Here is a 19,463-nt window from a genome sequence, read left to right as displayed (position 1 = left end):
CAGCAGCCCCCCAAAACAGCCTCCCTCCTATTAACCCGTCTTTCTTCATAAAGGAAAACAGAGATTAGGAACCGAAGATTAAGAGAACAGCTTGTATAAATACAAATATTCAATACATCTCATAGGGCTTTTTTACAGAACAAAAGAGCTGCATGTTGTGCTATTGCTATATCAATGGATGGATGGATAGATAGATATAGATAGATGTAAGAAAATAATAAGTAGCACTTCAATTCAAAGATGCAAAAAATTGTCTTTTTTCATTACAAAACAGGCAAAGGAGGTATCCAGAACTCATGGCAATAGGAATCCAGAAAAATAGATTAAAAACGTCACGTTTATTGGTAGTTTCTAAAATAGAAAAAAATCACGACCTGGCAGTAGACACAGTCTATGCGTTTCGAGCATGCAAGCTCTTATTCTTGGTCATGAATAAGAACCTGCGTATTTGAAACGTGTAGAGTGTGTCTACTGACAGGTCGTGATTTTTTTCTATTTTAAAAACTACCAATAAACGTGATGTTTTTAACCTATTTTTCTGAATTCCTATTGCCATGAGTGCTGGATACTTTCTTTGCCTGTTTTGAATTGACTCAGATCAGGCCAGTTAGCCTGACTGGACTCTCTGTGCACCGTCTGCAACAAGACTTTCTAGGAGTGCTGAGCTGATTTAATCTTTGAACTATTCTGCTTTCTTTTTTCCATTAGTCAATTTGGCAACGTTTCGGTCCCATAATGGAACCTTTCTCAAGCTTTCTCAAGGCTTGAGAAACATTCCATTATGGGACTGAAACGTTGCCCCATGGGCTAATAAAAAAGGTCTTTTTTTTGCATCTTTGCACTGGAGTCTTGCTTATTATATTTTAGCCTACATTGGGTATGTGTCTGGAAAGCCTTTCCCCCTTATTGTGACTGCCCATTTTATATATATATATATATATATATATATATATATATATATATATATATATATATATATATAATATATATTTTTCCAGATAGATAGATAGAGAGATACACAAAAATTGAAAGCCGCATAGGTTCCTATGGACAGTAAGTGTACGATATAGTAAAAATGGCAGCACTCCAGTGTAAAGAGGGTGGATATTTATTTGGCATAAACTCAATATTGCTATTCGACCTTTCAGCTTAAAACGGCTCAGTATATAGGGCTGAAATGTCGCATCTGTGAGCTTATTAGATATCCCCATTTTTTTCATGAACTGCTAGTCTGGATTGCTGTCTATTTTTTGGGTGGGGGAGTGTCACGTCCCCACCGGAGTCCGCTCCTGCGACTTCTGCTCCGATCGCCAGACGACGCCATGTTCCCACCATGGATAGTGCTGGTGATGGGAGAGGAGTCGGTGCCCGAGGTTCTGCGGAGCACAGGCTCTGCTCAACCACTAGGTTGGGTTTCCCTGGAACCTGCAGTACCACTGGCTGACTGTACAGTTAGGTCCAGAAATATTTGGACAGTGACACAAGTTTTGTTATTTTAGCTGTTTACAAAAACATGTTCAGAAATACAATTATATATATAATATGGGCTGAAAGTGCACACTCCCAGCTGCAATATGAGAGTTTTCACATCCAAATCGGAGAAAGGGTTTAGGAATCATAGCTCTGTAATGCATAGCCTCCTCTTTTTCAAGGGACCAAAAGTAATTGGACAAGGGACTCTAAGGGCTGCAATTAACTCTGAAGGCGTCTCCCTCGTTAACCCCTGTAATCAATGAAGTAGTTAAAAGGTCTGGGGTTGATTACAGGTGTGTGGTTTTGCATTTGGAAGCTGTTGCTGTGACCAGACAACATGCGGTCTAAGGAACTCTCAATTGAGGTGAAGCAGAACATCCTGAGGCTGAAAAAAAAGAAAAAATCCATCAGAGAGATAGCAGACATGCTTGGAGTAGCAAAATCAACAGTCGGGTACATTCTGAGAAAAAAGGAATTGACTGGTGAGCTTGGGAACTCAAAAAGGCCTGGGCGTCCACGGATGACAACAGTGGTGGATGATCGCCGCATACTTTCTTTGGTGAAGAAGAACCCATTCACAACATCAACTGAAGTCCAGAACACTCTCAGTGAAGTAGGTGTATCTGTCTCTAAGTCAACAGTAAAGAGAAGACTCCATGAAAGTAAATACAAAGGGTTCACATCTAGATGCAAACCATTCATTAATTCCAAAAATAGACAGGCCAGAGTTAAATTTGCTGAAAAACACCTCATGAAGCCAGCTCAGTTCTGGAAAAGTATTCTATGGACAGATGAGACCAAGATCAACCTGTACCAGAATGATGGGAAGAAAAAAGTTTGGAGAAGAAAGGGAACGGCACATGATCCAAGGCACACCACATCCTCTGTAAAACATGGTGGAGGCAACGTGATGGCATGGGCATGCATGGCTTTCAATGGCACTGGGTCACTTGTGTTTATTGATGACATAACAGCAGACAAGAGTAGCCGGATGAATTCTGAAGTGTACCGGGATATACTTTCAGCCCAGATTCAGCCAAATGCCGCAAAGTTGATCGGACGGCGCTTCATAGTACAGATGGACAATGACCCCAAGCATACAGCCAAAGCTACCCAGGAGTTCATGAGTGCAAAAAAGTGGAAAATTCTGCAATGGCCAAGTCAATCACCAGATCTTAACCCAATTGAGCATGCATTTCACTTGCTCAAATCCAGACTTAAGACGGAAAGACCCACATACAAGCAAGACCTGAAGGCTGCGGCTGTAAAGGCCTGGCAAAGCATTAAGAAGGAGGAAACCCAGCGTTTGGTGATGTCCATGGGTTCCAGACTTAAGGCAGTGATTGCCTCCAAAGGATTCACAACAAAATATTGAAAATAAAAAATTTTTTTTTGGGTTTGGTTTATTTGTCCAATTACTTTTGACCTCCTAAAATGTGGAGTGTTTGTAAAGAAATGTGTACAATTCCTACAATTTCTATCAGATATTTTTGTTCAAACCTTCAAATTAAACGTTACAATCTGCACTTGAATTCTGTTGTAGAGGTTTCATTTCAAATCCAATGTGGTGGCATGCAGAGCCCAACTCGCGAAAATTGTGTCACTGTCTAAATATTTCTGGACCTAACTGTAGGTGGCGTGTGTCTCCCGGCTGAAGTGGCCAACATTCACCTGCAGCCTATGGGAAGAAACCACACCCTTCTTATTTCCCCTCCTGTCACATGACCACTGCCAGTGATAGTTCTGTACTCCTGGCTCATGTGCTGTTTGTATTATGATTCCTGTGTGCTGACCTTGCTTGTTGTTTGACTACCCTCCTGCCTGTCGTTTTTGTACCTTGCTGCCAGTTCCGGATTTGACCCCTGCTTTGTCTCCTCACTACGCCCTTGCCTGCCGATTCTGTTCCTGTTTTGCATCTCCTGGATTTTGACCCTGCCTGACGACCACTGACTACAGTCTACCACAGGTAGCGATCTCTGAGGCTCTGTGTAATTGCAAATCCCTGTAAAGGGGTTAAAGGGTTGCAGAGTTCTTGGGGTTCTGCTTTGTGAGTGGCTTTTCTCTACATTCCCCTTACAGCCAGTCTGAGTCTGTGGCTCCTATCAGGTATTACAGGGAGGGCAAGATAGACAGACAGCTAGATGTACAGATATGTAGATTATTTTTCGAGTTATGCTCTATAGAAAAAAGTATTGGGACTCAGCTCTTAATAATTGAATTCAGGTTTTTTATTTAATCCCATAGTCTCAAATGTATAAAGTCCAGCTCCCAGCCACACAGTCTACGTTTGTTACATTAGTGAAAGAATGGCTCGTTCTAAAGAGCATGCTGAAATCAAGCGTGGTAATTATAATAGGATGTCACTGATCTAATCAGCCAGTTTATTAAATTTCTTCCCTCCTAAAAGTTTCACAATCAATGATATTATTGAAAACTAAAGGAGTTTAGGATCTATCGCAACTCTGCTACAAAGTAGCAGACCACATAAAGCGGGGTCACCAAGTGCTGAGGGGCAAAGTATGTAAGTCACCAGCACTCTGCTGACTCAATATCTGCAGAGCTCCAAATCTTCTCTGTCACTAATATCAGCACAAAACCTGTGAGCCATGGGCTTCAATTACAGGGGTTGCATGCACATCTGGGCCCTGGAGCCTAGAGAACCCAAAACGCCCCTTTGGCCTATACAAAAAGACCAATGCTGTTAAAGAGTTACAATATTCGGGGGACTCATTGGAGCTTTTGCATTGGGGCTCAAAAGCTTCAAGTTACGCCACTGGTTTCAAGGCATGGATTTTTAAGGCTGAGCAGCTGCCCAGAATCCTTACATCACCAAGCACAATCCCAGGCATCAGATGCATTGATGTAAAGCTGATAGCCACTGGACTCTGGAGCAGTGGAAACATATTCTGTGGGGTGAACTGACAATTCATTTTTTTTTATGCCAAGAAATTGTTGACTGCCTGACTGCATTGTGCCAGCTGTACATTTTGGTGAAGGAAGGATAATGCTTGGGGATGGTTTTTAAGGGATTGCCTTAATCACCTTAGTTCTAGGACATATTAATGCTTTGGCATATGACATTTTGGACAATAGTATGTTTCATCTTTGTGGGAAGTGTTTGGGGAAGGTTATTTTTCGTCCCAGCATGATTGTGCACAGTGCACAAAGCATGGTTAGTAAAGGCATGGTTGGTTGAGTTTGGTGTGACCTCTTCTGGCCGCCACACAGCCCTGATCATTGGGATAAACTAGAACAGATTTTACAAAAATATTTTGTCCATAACCATCTACAATAACCATCTACAATAGTCTACAATAAATGTTACCTTCCTCTTCATCTTCAGGGATGAAATCAAAACGAATGGAAATGTCTGTATCCCGCGTTGCTCCCATAAGAGAGAGGCATACAATCTCCCCATCAGGGCCCATTATCAGGCTCCCTACAGAACTGCCTTTACAGCACTCTTTAATAAAAAACAAACAAAACAAACAAAAACAAACATATAAGAAGCTAATTTATATTACATTACATGGAGAAAGAGAAAAGTTATTGCTGTTAACATACGATATATTATATTTATCCAACAGCTGCAACGATAATTGAATAAAATGAAAAAATTAAAAGAAAAACAGCATGTGCATCCAATATATCACAAGATATTTAACAACACCATAAATCAACTAAAATAGCACATATTGACAGCTAAGACAAGGAGAAAGGTCCCGATTTCTCATTCTTCCTTGCAAGACTGTTGCAAGGAGGAAATTGTATTTAATGTTGAAGCACAGGTGCCTCCACTCTATACTGACTCTATAGGGGCGATGTGCTCAGCTATTTCTTTAAAGGGAACCTGTCAGGTCACCTTATGCCTTCCAACCCAGCAGCATTCCAATATGTATGCCAAAATTCCTTGCCTAACCAGCCCTATGTAATGCTATTTACTAAAATCAATGTTTAAAAAAAAGCATTTATAAAGTGTGCTGTTTCTAGCTAATTAGTCCTTTGATTAGTCGAAGAGGTGTTAGTTCCCCAGACTAGTCAGCCCTCTTTCCATGTTATTATAGCCCTATGGGCGCGGTGACATGATTTCCAAAAGCTGGTGTCATCACAGCTCCTGGAAATCTTGCGCATGTGTGTGTCGCGGGCGGGGAGGGGACGCTGCGCTCACCCACTGCTCGGGTCCGGCTGCTGCTGCTCGGTGGTGGCTCGAGCAGTGGGCCGGATCCCGGGGACTCGAGCGGCGCTCCTCGCCCGTGAGTGAAAGGGGGGGTGGTTTGGGTTTAGGGATATTGTCCGTGACGCCACCCACGGTTGTGGTGAGGTTGTGACACCCCCGCTGCTCTAGACGGGGATCCCGGGAGCGATGACAGGGAGCAGCTTGGATGTTGTTTCTCCCCTCCGTGGGTAGGGGGGTTGGTTGTCCCAGGGCCTGGTGAGGCAGGGATGGCAGGCGGGCTACGGGGCCTGGTGAGGTGCAGGGTCGCGGGGGTAGCACTGTGCCGCACGGCACGGTGGTACTCACTCAGCCAATGATGAATGCAAAGTCTCCGGTAAAACAAACGGCTGGATGGACGGGTCCCACAGACGGCTGCGGTTGTTCTTCTCCCGGTAGGTTGGTGGTGACTGCCTTTCCCTGCACTTGTGTTGTGTTCTCGGTTCTGGTGGCTTCCCACCGGTAACCCGCTCCCCAGCTTGGATGGATGCTGAAGGAGCCCCTTTTGCCCGCAGGCTCTGGCCCTGGGAACTGTAGCCTTGGCGGTGACTGTATTTCCCTTCACGGTTTGAGCTGTTGCCTTCAATCGGGTCTTGACTGCTGGGAAACCCCGGACGTTCCCTTCGCTAATGGATTTGACCGGTTTTACGGCGACTCTAGCCTGGTCAAGGTCCGTAGGCCCTGCCGAATGGTGCTGGCTACGGGGACTAGTTGCCAGCAACGGCCGGTTTAATCAAAGTTCCAATCAGGTGACATCTTCTGTTGATTACTTATCATTCACAACTTTTAAACTGGTGGTCCCAACGGGGACAACTACTGACAACGGTGGACCGCTGACTCACTCCAAATCCACGGTGTCGGCCGGGGGAGGGGGCCGGACTGGTACTCGAGCCTCCTGACTGCCCCTCAGTTTAGCGTCCAGAGCAAACCAACCCCTCTCCCCGCAATGCCGAGTGTATTGGACCAAGTCCCCCGGCATCAGGTTGCGGCCCAGGTGGTCCTCTGGCAGGTGGGCATTGATGTCCCGTCGGGCCACAAAGATTTCGGCCTCCAGGCCCGGCTCATATATAAATCCGTACCCCCGACAGACGTCAAACCTCCTCACTTGTCCTTCATAGAGCGGGCCCCGTACACGGAAGGTGGCTTGGCGGAGGCTTTCTTTCTCCTTAATTGTGCGGGCTACCAGCTCCGCCTTCCTCCTTTCCCTCTCCGCGATCTCCTGGCCCAGCGGGGTCTGTTCCCTGTCCCAGTAAGGGGCTACTGCGGGCCCCAGCGCACGGGTCGGCCCCGCGAGACCTCCTTCACGCTGCCCAGTACTGGCATTCTGGGGGGAAGGTCCCGCGGTGTCATGGCCTGGGGTGCTGCCTTACAGCGGCAACCCGGCTCGGCCTCAGCCGAGGCGTGGGGGATGGGCACAGGGATAGTCTCCCGCTTAACCTCCTGCACGGAGCGGCCTGTAGGAACCGATTTGGACTCAGGCATGATCATTACAGGCGCCTCCGGTATCTCTCCGCTGACGGCCTCGGATTTCAGCATCTTCCAAGGGAGCGGCTCCGGGCGGTCACGGGCCCCGGCTGCAGGTCGGTCCGCCTGCGCGGATTGGCGGGGTACCGCTACCGGTTGTGGTGGTAGCGGGCCTAGTGACGGGCAGCAGCAGCCAAGACGGGTAGCGGGGGAGGTAGCAGGGCGAGCGGGTGTAGACCGGGCCCCTCGGCCGCGATGACCGACCCACTAGGGGTACAGGGGCATAGGTCACTTACCCTTTCTTCCAAGACTCCCTCCACCTCGCGTCTCCATATGGCCGCCACCACCTCCACCATGTCGGCCTCCCACTCCTCCAAGAGGAGTTGCACTCTGATCTGCAGCCGTTGTTGTAGCTGAGTGGTCCGGACCTCCACCCACGCCGCGGTCCCAGGCGTGGGGGCTACGGTATTACGGGACGGTTGGTACATCGCTGCGGCGGCCTCTTCCAGGAACCACAAGATGGCCGCATGGTCCTGGCGTCCCTGCCTTTATAGCCGCGGGCTACATGCGGCCAGATGCCATCCGTCCCCCTTAGTCTTTTTCCGGCTTGTCCTCTACAGGGGCGGGGTTTCGGTTTTCGCGCCTCCACTGCTCGAGGAGACGCTCGAGCAGGGATTTTTCGCGCCCAAAATGACGGCTTCTCAAATTTTTCGGCCGGACACCTCCGGCGGTCACAAGGCCCACCTCAGACGGCAGAGCGGTAGGATCCTGTTTGTGACGCCAAGTTGTCGCGGGCGGGGAGGGGACGCTGCGCTCACTCACTGCTCGGGTCCGGCTGCTGCTGCTCGTTGGTGGCTCGAGCGGTGGGCCGGATCCCGGGGACTCGAGCAGCGCTCCTCGCCCGTGAGTGAAAGGGGGGGTGGTTTGGGTTTAGGGATATTGTCCGTGATGCCACCCACGGTTGTGGTGAGGTTGTGACACCGCTGCTCTAGACGGGGATCCCGGGAGTGATGACAGGGAGCAGCTTGAATGTTGTTTCTCCCCTCCGTGGGTAGGGGGGTTGGTTGTCCCGGGGCCCGGTCAGGGAGGGATGGCAGGTGGGCTACGGGGCCTGGTGAGGTGCAGGGTCACGGGGGCAGCGCTGTGCCGCACGGCACGGTGGTACTCACTCAGCCAATGATGAATGCAAAGTCTCCGGTAAAACAAACGGCTGGATGGACGGGTCCCACAGACGGCTGCGGTTGTTCTTCTCCCGGTAGGTTGGTGGTGACTGCCTTTCCCTGCACCTGTGTTGTGTTCTCGGTTCTGGTGGCTTCCCACTGGTAACCCGCTCCCCAGCTTGGATGGATGCTGAAGGAGCCCCTTTTGCCCGCAGGCTCTGGCCCTGGGAACTGTAGCCTTGGCGGTGACTGTATTTCCCTTCACGGTTTGAGCTGTTGCCTTTAATCGGGTCTTGACTGCTGGGAAACCCCGGAGGTTCCCTTCGCTAACGTATTTGACCGGTTTTACGGCGACTCCTAGCCTGGTCGGGGTCCGTAGGCCCTGCCGAATGGATCTGGCTTCTCTTCGCTCCCCGATCCGGTACCGGCGGGCCACCGCCCGTCCCCGGTCCTTACGGTTCACTTCAATTAGCCTCTCCTGCAGACGGTCACCACCGTCTGCCAACCTTGCTGTATGTGCCCGTGCCACGCACCCGGACACGGTCAGTCTCCTCTACTACCACTTCACTCTCTAACTCCAAAACTCACCTGACTCCTTTTTCCCGCCTCCAGGACTGTGAACTCCTCGGTGGGCAGGGCCAACCGCCTGGCCCACCCCCTTGTGTGGACATCAGCCCCTGGAGGGAGGCAACAAGGATTTGTGTTTGACCTTGGTGTGCCTAGCCGGGGTGTGGGGTGTGTTGTTGCAGTACCTGTGACGTCCTGGCTTGTCCAGGTCGCCACATGGGCGTCTCATTTCGGCAGCATCACTGCGCCTTTGTAGCCGGGTGTATGCTTCCCAGCTTCAGAGAGGCACACTGCGCATGATCGGAAAAACATCTTCTACATTTTCGGTCATGCACAGTGCCCCTCTCTGAAGCTCTGATGCGTACACCTGGCTTCAAAGGCGCAGTGAGCCACACGCATGCACAAGCTTTCAAGGACGCTGGCTCTTTGAAAACATGTTATCACATCCAAAAGGGAGTGATAACATGGAAAGAGGGCTGACTAGTCTAGGGAAACAACACCCCAACGATTAGTGACGATTCTAATTGGCATAGGAACAGCGCACTTTATAAATTCTTTTTTACACATTGACTTTACTAAATAGCATTAAACAGGGCTGGTTAGGCAGTGAATTTTGGTATACACATGGGATTGCTGCTAGTTTGGAGGGCAAAAGGGATCTGGCAGGTTCCCTTTAACTCCCATTAAGTTTGTCCTAAAATTTGGTGTGAGAACAATTTCATCTCCGGTCTACGATTTTCCAGTCCATTTTCTGAACTGAAGTTTATACGTTGAATGGTAAATTCGAATATTATAATTGAGCACGTATTCATGACTTCTCGTTCCGTCTCCACAGGTGATATCTTAATTTTTGAATTTTTGTTTTTTATTTTTTAAAATCCCTTTGACAATGTTTGAATATTGTATATATTTTTCGGAGCAATGGTCAAAAATTGCAATTATATCAACTGGTTTCACAGCTAAAGTCGGCCATGCACAAGAAATTTTAAACAACCATACCAGTACAAATCAGGCCATTTTCAGCAACTGTTCAAACCTTATGGCCAACTTGGCCTGGCTGATCCAGATGGCTAAATAACGAGCTGGTTGGCAGTCGTTTACTTGCTCGCGAATCAGTGATGCGGATATAGTAATTGCTAATATGGACGTTCAGTCCTCATACAGCATCATGTAATCAGCAGCACATCCCCTATTTATAATGGAGCTATGTGCTGTCGATAATGATTTTTGTGTGCAAAATATCATTGCATCTGACAGCCTATTCAGAGGGACTGATAATTTGGAACAAGAGTTGCTCCGAATGCTCATTTGCTGATTATTGGCTCGTCTAGCTAATCCTTTTTTGTGACATAATCGAATATGGCACATACCAACTAATGGCTGATTTGTTTTAAAAAAAAAAAGGTGCTGCAATTAAGTTGTTTGTGATAAATCAATGATTTTGTTGTTTTAACCTATGACTTTATAGTCAAAAGTAAAAAACTTTCACAGACCAACCACGAATGAAAAGTTATTCAGAAAACTGACCTCTGAAATTCCTAATGTACAGAATTAACAAGCACCAACATGACTGACATGGCAAGCTATGCTATTAACGTAGCGTGCCATCCTTATTGTAAGTGTAATGTTGGCTTAAAAACCTGCCCAAAGAACTGCTGCAAAGAAAATTCAGGTGTGATTCCAGTCTAAAGGCCGCTTTACATGCAACGACATCGCTAAAGAGATGTCATTGGGGTCACGGAATTCGTGACGCACATCCGGCCTCGTTAACGACGTTGTTGCGTGTGACACGCAGGAGCGACCGTTAACGAGCGATAATACCCTATCGTTGCTCGTTGACATGTTGCTCTATTCCCAAATATCGTTGCTGCTGCAGGTACGATGTTGTTCGTCGTTCCTGCGGCAGCACACATCGCTATGTGTGACACCGCAGGAACGAGGAACCACATAGTACCTGCGGCCGCACACAATGAGGAAGGAAGGAGGTGGGCGGGATGTTCTTCCCACTCATCTCCGCCCCTCCGCTTCCATTGGTCGCCCGCTTAGTGACGTCGCTATGACGCCGAACGAACCGCCCCCTTAGAAAGGAGGCGGTTTGCCGGTCACAGCGACGTCGCTAGGCAGGTAAGTATGTGTGACAGTTCCTAGTGATGTTGTGCGCCACGGGCAGCAATTTGCCTGTGACACACAACCAATGGGGGAGGGCATAGCCTTAAGGCTATGAAAGAGCCATTTTCTTAAGAAAAAAACGGATCCTCTGAAGGAATCCCACACCTGCGGTAAAAACCGCGGTAAAACCGCACCTCCGTTTTTGCCGCGATTTGCAGCGGTTTTGCAGCGGATTTACCTCAAATGTACCACAGATTTTCTGCAATTTGGTCCCCACGGTGTTTACCTTTATCTATGGCAAAAACCACAGGTACATGTGGAAAAGAAGTAACATGCTCATTAATTCCGTGGCGTAAAATCCGCGGGTAAATCCGCGGGTATAAAAAAACACAGTGTGCGCACAGCATTTTTTAAAACCCATAGGATTTGCTGGGGAATGACTGCAGCAATGTTAGACACATTTTCTGCAGCAATTCCGCGGCAAATCAGCGGCAAAATCCGCGGTAAATCCGCAGCGTGCGCACAGGGCCTAAAGGCTCAAACTCTACATAACCAATCCTTGTTTTTTATCTGGGATAAGCCACTGTCATAGGTATCTGGCAGTGGCTTACTCCCCTCTCTCCACTGAAAACACATACATGGCATTGGGTCATGAGGAATTCATGTCAAAGGAATGGCTATCAGATGTAGAGGTTGTTTAGGCAGATAATGATTCATTAAAGCAGTAAGACCATTGAAAAAGGATTTGTCACCTGGTCAAAAGTGGACATCTTATTTTATTCCTGCTACTCCCCGAGTATTCCAGTTTTTGTTTTTGTTTCTTTTTTGTTTTCTTTCAAATTTTCTAAATGGTTCCAGAGATGTAAGTCTTTTTTTATTTTTGCACAAATATTTATGGTCTTTAGCAAGAGGGTTTGGATCACAGGGTAATAATGGACTGCAGCCTAAAGCAACCCCCCTGAGGATCCTGTGAGACACTCCCCCCTTGTAAAGACCCAAAAAATAGCACTGAAAAGAGGCCCGTATCTCTGGAACTGTATGCCAGGCTTCAAAAGAATACAAAAACTGGAATACTCAGGAGTAGCAAGAATAATATTAAAAAGTGAGAATAAAATAAGAGCAAAATTGGTCACTTTTGATCTTGTGACAGGTCATCTCTAACATACTAGTCGTATCACTTCAGTTATTTGCTAAAAAAAATACACAGTTTAAGATAAATTCTGGAGCAGTAAGTATCTTTCTCAGGAGATGGCAACCTTCAGCTATTTAAGGAATTAAAAAAATGTGCTCCAGATGTTCAGGTAAGCAAGCAGGGATTCAATACATCAGTAAAACTCTGCTGAAGTCTTTCTGAAGGCCAGGGATTGCGTGTTTCTTTTTTTTTTTTTTTATCTCTTACAATTGTAATAACCTTCCATTTAAACTTCCAATGTAGCTTTGCAGCACTGCCATCCTGGGTTCAAATCCCACAAGGACAACATCTGCAAGGAGTTTGTATGTTCTCCCTGTGTTTGTGTGGGTTTCCATTTTCCTCCCACACTCCAAAGACATACTGATAGGGAATTTAGATTTGACAGTGATGATAATGTCTGGGGAATTAATGGCGCTATATAAACTACTAAAATAAATGAATCTGGGAGAAATATTAGGTATATGCAGATTTTCAACCTTTCAGTATTCCTAGAGGTGGTGCCACACTGTTTGTATACAGGATATGCCTCAAATGCTTGATCGTTTTGGATTCCACTTCTTCTTCATATACAGTGCCTACAAGTAGTATTCAACCCCCTGCAGATTTAGCAGGTTTACACATTCGGAATTAAATTTTCATTGCGACATTTGGACTGTAGATCAGCCTGGAAGTGTGAAATGCACTGCAGCAAAAAAGAATGTTATTTCTTTTTTTTTTTTATTTTAAATTGTGAAAAGTTTATTCGGAGGGTCATTTATTATTCAACCCCTCAAACCACCAGAATTCTGTTTGGTTCCCCTAAAGTATTAAGAAGTATTTCAGGCACAAAGAACAATGAGCTTCACGTTTGGATTAATTAACTCTTTTTCCAGCCTTTTCTGAGTAATTAAGACCCTCTCCAAACTTGTGAACAGCACTCATACTTGGTCAACATGGGAAAGACAAAGGAGCATTCCAAGGCCATCAGAGACAAGATCGTGGAGGGTTACAAGGCTGGCAAGGGGTACAAAACCCTTTCCAAGGAGTTGGGCCTACCTGTCTCCACTGTTGGGAGCGTCATCCGGAAGTGGAAGGCTTATGGAACTACTGTTAGCCTTCCACGGCCTGGACAGCCTTTGAAAGTTTCCACCCGTGCCGAGGCCAGGCTTGTCCAAAGAGTCAAGGCTAACCCAAGGACAACAAGGAAGGAGCTCCGGGAACATCTCATGGCAGTGGGGACATTGGTTTCAGTCAATACCATAAGTAACGTACTCCACCGCAATGGTCTCCGTTCCAGACGAGCCCGTAAGGTACCTTTACTTTCAAAGCGTCATGTCAAGGCTCGTCTACAGTTTGCTCATGATCACTTGGAGGACTCTGAAACAGACTGGTTCAAGGTTCTCTGGTCTGATGAGACCAAGATCGAGATCTTTGGTGCCAACCACACACGTGACGTTTGGAGACTGGATGGCACTGCATAGGACCCCAAGAATACCATCCCTACAGTCAAGTATGGTGGTGGCAGCATCATGCTGTGGGGCTGTTTCTCAGCCAAGGGGCCTGGCCATCTGGTCCGCATCCATAGGAAGATGGATAGCACGGCCTAGCTGGAGATTTTGGCCAAGAACCTCCGCTCCTCCATCAAGGATCTTAAGATGGGTCGTCATTTCATCTTCCAACAAGACAACGACCCAAAGCACACAGCCAAGAAAACCAAGGCCTGGTTCAAGAGGGAAAAAAATCAAGGTGTTGCAGTGACCTAGTCAGTCTCCTGACCTTAACCCAATTGAAAACTTGTGGAAGGAGCTCAAGATTAAAGTCCACATGAGACACCCAAAGAACCTTGATAACTTGGAGAAGATCTGCATGGAGGAGTGGGCCAAGATAACTCCAGAGACCTGTGCCAGCCTGATCAGGTCTTATAAAAGACGATTATTAGCTGTAATTGCAAACAAGGGTTATTCCACAAAATATTAAACCTAGGGGTTGAATAATAATTGACCCACAATTTTATGTTGAAAATGTATTAAAATTTAACTGAGCAACATAACTTGTTGGTTTGTAAGATTTATGCATCTGTTAATAAATCCTGCTCTCGTTTGAAGTTTGCAGGCTCTAACTTATTTGCATCTTATCAAACCTGCTAAATCTGCAGGGGGTTGAATACTACTTGTAGGCACTGTATTTTCTGTATGGTTGAGATAGTCACTTGCTACTTAACCCCTGCACGACATGTACTGTATATGTGCGGCACTACGGGAAGTGCATTGCCGCAAACCGCCATACATGTACAGAACTGTAAGATCGTTACCGTGCTGCATTACAAGTTGACCAAGTTAAGATCGCTACTGTCTCTGACAGCAGACGATCCCTGTACTTCGCCCCGCGGGTTTGTACCTCACCCCAACGTCGGTGATCACTGGGATTGGCTGGTCAATTATGACCAGCCAATCACAGCATTTTAGAATAAAGTTTGTAAAAAAAAAAAATGGATATGATAGCACCAATCACAGCAATCAAAATGGATGGAGGGATTGCGGCGGCATCTGTGTTTATAAACTCTTTTGGCGCTGATTGGCTGATGAATGGTAACTGACCAATGGGAGCCAAGATTATTAATTTAAAATGCTGATTTCCACTCTGCTTGCCATCTTTACCTCAGAGCTGGCATGCAGAGAGGTTGTGCAGACCTCAACCTGGGTTAGAGAATTCATTGGTGGCCAGTGCGATCCTGCTGTGTCTCCCGTGATTTGATCTTCGGTGCTCTGTGCTGTCTGTGTGATCGATCTGTGATCACAGCAGCAGCAGCATTCCCTAAGTCCCTGTTTCAGACCTCACCGAACTAGATAGCAAAATTCAATTACCCCAAAATGTGAACAAATAATAGCTGAGTAAAAAATAAAATATAACTTTTAATACATCAATTAAATCCAGGGGATATGAAACAAACAATACATATAAAACCCTCCAGAAGTCCTGCAAGGGTCAAAACACTGATATCAATGCGGCAAGATTGGTGAGATGCACTAACAATGATAACAGAGAGTAACAAGGTTTAAGGGTGATTTGAACACCCCACAACTGTGTACAAGGTTGTTACCCGAGTAGAAGTACAGTGGAACCTCGCTTAACGAGTAACCCAGTTAGCGAGTATTTTGCTTAACGAGCAAAGCTTGCTGTAAATTTGTAACTTAGTTTACGAGCAAGCTTTGATGAACGAGCAAAATACTCACCGGATACACTTCTGGTTCTGTACATCCACCGCGCTCTAACCCGCTCTTGAAGCCCGCACAAACACACACAAACACACACAAGCACGCACAAACACAAACAAACAAACAAACAAACAAGCACGCACACACACACACACACACACACACACGCACACACATATTATGCTCACCTTACCTTCCGTTCCATCGTGGGCCTTATGGTTCTTGTAGTTGGCTGGTACAGGATGTGTATTGGCAACCATCGCGACGAGGGAGGAACTTGCTCTGGCAGCGGAAGTTCCTCCCTCGTCACGATGGTTACCCGATACACATCCTGTACCAGCGAACTGTAAGAACCATGAGGCCGGCGATGGAACGGAAGGTAAGGTGAGCATAATATGTGTACCTTCTGTTCCATCGCCGACCTCATGGTTCTTGTAGTTCTCCGCTACATGATGAATATCGGCAACCATCGCGACAAGGGAGGAACTTGCTCTGGCAGTGGAAGTTCCTGCCTCGTCGAGATGGTTACCCGATACACATCCTGTACCAGCGAACTGTAAGAACCATGAGGCCGGCGATGGAACGGAAGGTAAGGTGAGCATAATATGTGTACCTTCTGTTCCATTGCCGACCTCATGGTTCTTGTAGTTTGCCGCTACATGATGTATATCGGCAACCATCGCGACGAGGGAGGAACTTCCGCTGTCAGCCGCTACTCAAAGGCAGCGCGCTGGCCAATCAGAAGCAAGCGGCTCCTGCCTTTGACGTCAGCGCTCTGGCAGCGGACGTTCCTCCCTCGTCGCGATGGTTACCCGATACATATCATGTATTGGCGAACTGCAAGTTCCAGGAGGCCGGCGATGGAACGGAAGATAAGGTTGCGCATAATATGTGCATGTTTGTACGTGTTTGTGTGTGTTTGTGCATGTTTGTGCATGTGTGGAATGGCACAATAGGGGACCAGGATGGGACATTTAACAAGTTGTGGAACGAATTGTCTGCATTGCAATGATTTCCTATGGGAAATTTTGCTTTGCTGAAAGAGTAACTTGGTTAACAAGCACAGTCCCAGAACGGATTGTTCTCGTTAACCAAGGTTCCACTGTATGCCTCTATATGAGAGATCCAGCATTCCTTTCATGAACATCTATACCAGACTAGGAGAATTTACCGGTGAGATTGTTCCTTTTTGACGTACTATTTTATTATGGGTGTTTGGTAATTGTATATACCCATTTTTACTCATATAGAGGCATATTTCTATTCGGGTAACAACCTTGTACACAGTTGTGACGTGTTCAAATCACCCCTGAACCTTGTTACTCTCTGTTATCATTGTTAGTACATATCAAAAATCTTGGTGCATTAATGTTTTTGCGCCTTTTGCGTGTTCTGCATACACACTTCAATTTCATTTTACACTGAACATCTGTGTTCAATTTTAGAGCAGTTTTTTTTGCGACACTAATGTGTGTGCTTCCTAGCGCAGTGCTCTGATCGGCATTTCGGTATTGCTGCTGAACAGAGCCTGCGTCAAGAGACCTTTTCTTTTTTTCTATAGGTAGTGCAGCGTATGTCGCACTGCTAGTGACATCTGATTTTTTTTTGTAGACAAAAATATAATAGTACTCAGTACTGCTATTCAGCAGAGGAGGCAATGAGAGAAACAAAATAAAAAATTTGTAGTTGTGAAACCTTTTACTATTAAAATGTATCAGAACTACAAAATTTTAATTTTGTTTCTCTCATTGAGAGCAATCAACTGGCTAAGGCCTGTGACACACATCCGTGCCGCCGGTACGTTTTTGTCATTTTTTGCACGTACCGGCGGCACGGAGACACGTTCAGCAATGCTATCCTATTGTAGCAGGCACACACACGTAAAACCACACGGAACATGTGTCCGTGTGCGTTTGTACGTGTGTGCGTTTTTCTAAACGCTGACATGTCAGTGTTTTCTCCGGCAGCACGGGTGTCACACGGCCCTCACCCGTACCACATGGGTGTAGTGTGGATGCGGTCCCGTGTGACACACGCCGGAGAAAACACACGTGTCAGAGAAAAAAAAAACCTTAACTCACCTTCTCCAGCCCTCCTGTCTCTGCCACTGCTGCCACTTGCTGCTGACCGCCGCTCATTATTCTCATTTCATATTCACTTCACTGCGGCCGGCAGCAGCAGCAGCAGCGGGGAGACGGCAGGGCTGGAGACCGAAAATCAGCACCACGGACAGCAGTGCGGACCACGTGAGTATGCAAATTATCGGTTCTACGTGTGCTATCGCGGATAGCACACGTAGAACACACATGGCCTGCACGTACCAGAGACACGTACTTACCTGCACACAACACGCAGGGGAAATACGTGTCTCTTGGCACATGCGTGATTTTCACGTGAGTGTGTCGGAGGCCTAACACGGTACCAAAACCTTTTTCTGTTAGCAGAGGAGGCATACACTTTCCTTGCCTCTGACACATATTTAGGCAGTGAGGGAAATCCTACATTCCTCTATTTATCTTCCAACTCCCCCACATCTTGTGAGGAGGGACCCCCAGCATGGCACCATAGGATTGAGGCAACCCCTTCAGCAATTGATCCCACACTGACTTGATCCCCCCAAAATTATTAGGCTGTTATTCCAGATCTCTTGGCCAGTTCAGGAATACCTGAGTGGCATGGAACAGCCCAGAAAGGGTACATATATACCAGGAAGGGCACAGTAAGCAGGCATATATACCAGGAAGGGCACAGTAAGCAGGCATATATACCAGGAGAGGGGCACATATAAACCAGGAGGGGGACATATATACCAGGATGGGCCAAGGAAGGGGACATAGATGGGGACTTATATACCAGGAAGGTCCCAGGAGGGGTACACATAAACTAGGATGGGGATATACGATATATACCAGGAGCGGCCCAGGATGGAGGACATATATGCCTGAATGGGTCATATATAGCAGGAGGGGCCCAGGATGAGGACATATTTACCAGGATGGGGATATACATACCAGAATGGGGACATATACACCAGGAAGGGGTCTAAGATAGGGACATATATACTAGGATGGGATCTAGGATGGGGGATATATTTACTAGGATGGGGGACATGTTTACCAGGATGAGGGACATATTTACCAGGATGGGAACATATATACCAGGATGGGGAACATATTTATCAGGATAGGGGACATATATATCAGGATGGGGGACATATTTACCAGGATTGGTTAAGGATGGGGGATATTTACCCGGATGGGAAACATATATACCAGCATGGGGACGTATTTTCCAGGAAGGAGCCCAAGATGGAGTATATTAGAACAGATTGGGAGTCATTGCTACATAATTGGAAGAAAGGCAACTTGAATGTCTTTATAGGATTTAGAACGCCCGTACAACTGACCAAAATTCAATGGGGGAGAGGAGCAGATGGCAGGTTCAAATTTTGCACCTGGGTGCCTCAAACTCTAGTTATGCCACTGCTCTGAGCTCTCATTTTTCTTTGAGGAGCAGCGCAACGCATCTTTTCCCTGGTGAGCAGAGGATACAATACTTCTTTATACTCACTGTTATTTCTGCCACTGTGTTACTCTGAGATAACAATTATTAGTAAAAAGAAGTGTTAAGTGCACTGCTCATCGGAAACACTTGCCGAGTCCTTTCCAGCGGAGCCATCTCAGTGTGTTCTCTTATCGTCACTGTCACAACGCAGGGCAGCCTATTGAATTTTAGACTTTTGCTTCCTGACATCGGGTGAGCATTCCACCCAATGCTGGCAGCACATACCCATTACTGCCAATTGCTTTTCCAGGTATCGGTGTAAAAGGCCAGATGAAATCTATAATTCTTTGTCCACACCTTTTTTGTTTTACCTAGCACAGACCCACCATAGTCTGAAAATAAATTTAAAAAGTATACTTAACTGTGTATCCCCCACCTCTGTTTTGACTGTTGCAGCTAAATCATTCGCAACAACAATGAACATAGAATCGTTGTTGTTGCAAGTGGTTGGCTTCAGCAGTCATGCAAAATCCCTGCCAGAAGAGTAAGCAGAGATTGGTGAGCTACCTGGAAATCAGTACAGAAGA

At 46.6% G+C, this 19,463-nt stretch overlaps 1 protein-coding gene across 1 annotated transcript in view; it reads right to left on the bottom strand.

Annotated features, from left to right (window-relative positions):
- The window catches only part of KIAA2012 (KIAA2012 ortholog), a 518,638-nt gene that overhangs the window by 231,974 nt on the left and 267,201 nt on the right, over positions 1 to 19,463 (bottom strand). Inside the window, exon 11 of the mRNA XM_075318976.1 lies at positions 4,799 to 4,936. Within this exon, the coding sequence (XP_075175091.1) occupies positions 4,799 to 4,936 (138 nt within the window). The remainder of the gene's footprint in view (positions 1 to 4,798; positions 4,937 to 19,463) is intronic.

This window comes from Anomaloglossus baeobatrachus, chromosome 7, assembly GCF_048569485.1.
Source record: "Anomaloglossus baeobatrachus isolate aAnoBae1 chromosome 7, aAnoBae1.hap1, whole genome shotgun sequence".
NCBI lineage: Eukaryota > Metazoa > Chordata > Amphibia > Anura > Aromobatidae > Anomaloglossus > Anomaloglossus baeobatrachus.
This window is presented reverse-complemented; position numbering and strand designations above follow the sequence as displayed.